Source organism: Etheostoma cragini, unplaced genomic scaffold, assembly GCF_013103735.1.
Source record: "Etheostoma cragini isolate CJK2018 unplaced genomic scaffold, CSU_Ecrag_1.0 ScbMSFa_2339, whole genome shotgun sequence".
Lineage (NCBI taxonomy): Eukaryota > Metazoa > Chordata > Actinopteri > Perciformes > Percidae > Etheostoma > Etheostoma cragini.
The window spans coordinates 1-1,460 of NW_023266489.1; the positions used below are offsets into that span (position 1 = coordinate 1).

Sequence of the window (1,460 nt, forward strand, 5' to 3'; positions counted from 1 at the left end):
GTCCCAGGTGATCATTGAACGCTACGCGAGGGAGAAGTATCTTCCTCCGTTGGATAAGACAAAGTTCCTGGTGCCGCATGAACTCACCATGACCCAGTTCGTCACCATCATCAGGTAAGTGTCCGTGGGTTTAGGGGACAGACAGTGAGAAATATCTTCTGAATGGGACAAAAATGTTGTAGCCTAAAAAACATGTGACCTCTCTTAGAGCACCTTTAAATTACTGTAAACACGGTAATTTACTGGGGAAGCTGCAGCCGGTGTATTACTGTAATTACGGTAATTTACTGGTGGAGCTGCCGCCGCAGGTGTATTACTGTACTTACGGTGACTGACTGGGAAAGCTGCTGCTACTTGTGTAATATGGTAATTACAGTAATTTACTGGGGAAGCTGCTGCTAATGGTGTATTACTGTAAATACGGTAACTCACTGGGAAGCTGCTGGTGTATTACTGTAATTACGGTAGTGTACTGGTGAAGCTGCTGCAGTGTAAAACTGCAATTACGGTAATTTACTGGCAAGCTGCCGGTGTATTACTGTAATTACGGTAACTACTGGGGAAGCTACTGACGGTGTATTACTGTAGTTACGGTAACTTACTGGGGAAGCTACTGACGGTGTATTACTGTAGTTACGGTAACTTACTGGGGAAGCTACTGACGGTGTATTACTGTAGTTACGGTAACTTACTGAGGGAAACTACTGACGGTGTATTACTGTAGTTACGGTAACTTACTGGGGAAACTACTGACGGTGTATTACTGTAGTTACGGTAACTTACTGGGGAAGCTACTGACGGTGTATTACTTTAGTTACGGTAACTTACTGAGGGAAGCTACTGACGGTGTATTACTGTAGTTACGGTAACTTACTTGGGAAGCTACTGACGGTGTATTACTGTAGTTACGGTAACTTACTTGGGAAGCTACTGACAGTGTATTACGGTAACTTACTGAGGGAAGCTACTGACGGTGTATTACTGTAAATTTGCAGCGTAGGTACACAACTTCCGCTTAATTACGGGGCAATTCCCCTCTGTGAAGTTGACTTTAATCACGTGGTTGTTGTTTTCTCCTCGTTGTGTTTATATTGTGATGTCGACCTGGAAATGTGAGAAAAGTGGAGTCTGGGGTCATGGAGTCTGGTGGGTTTGGTGATGGTGATTTCTGTTTCATGTTAAACTAAAAGGATCTTACTCTTTAACTAAAAGGTCTATCCCTGTAGGGATCCATCCCATAATGTCAGACTTTTAGTGGACGCTGTCCATTTGTCCTGCAGCGTCACAGCTCGGTCTGGGGCTGCTGCTCCATGCTGGACCTAAAGATTGTTCCCATTAGTCCCTTAGACACAAAAACAGGAACACAGGTGAACCCCGTCCCCCAAGTTACCCCTTGACCTCTCCCTCTGTCTCTCTATCTCACTCTGCCTGTGTCTTTCTCTGTGTCTCTATCTCTCTGT

General features: G+C 44.7%; 1 protein-coding gene across 1 annotated transcript in view; it reads left to right on the forward strand.

Annotated features, from left to right (window-relative positions):
• Positions 1-4: 4 nt before the first annotated feature.
• Positions 5-1,460, forward strand: part of map1lc3c (microtubule-associated protein 1 light chain 3 gamma) — a gene marked incomplete at its 5' end in the record, with an annotated part of 1,693 nt that continues 237 nt past the window's right edge. The window contains one exon of the mRNA XM_034865690.1: positions 5-114. Within this exon, the coding sequence (XP_034721581.1) occupies positions 5-114 (110 nt within the window). The remainder of the gene's footprint in view (positions 115-1,460) is intronic.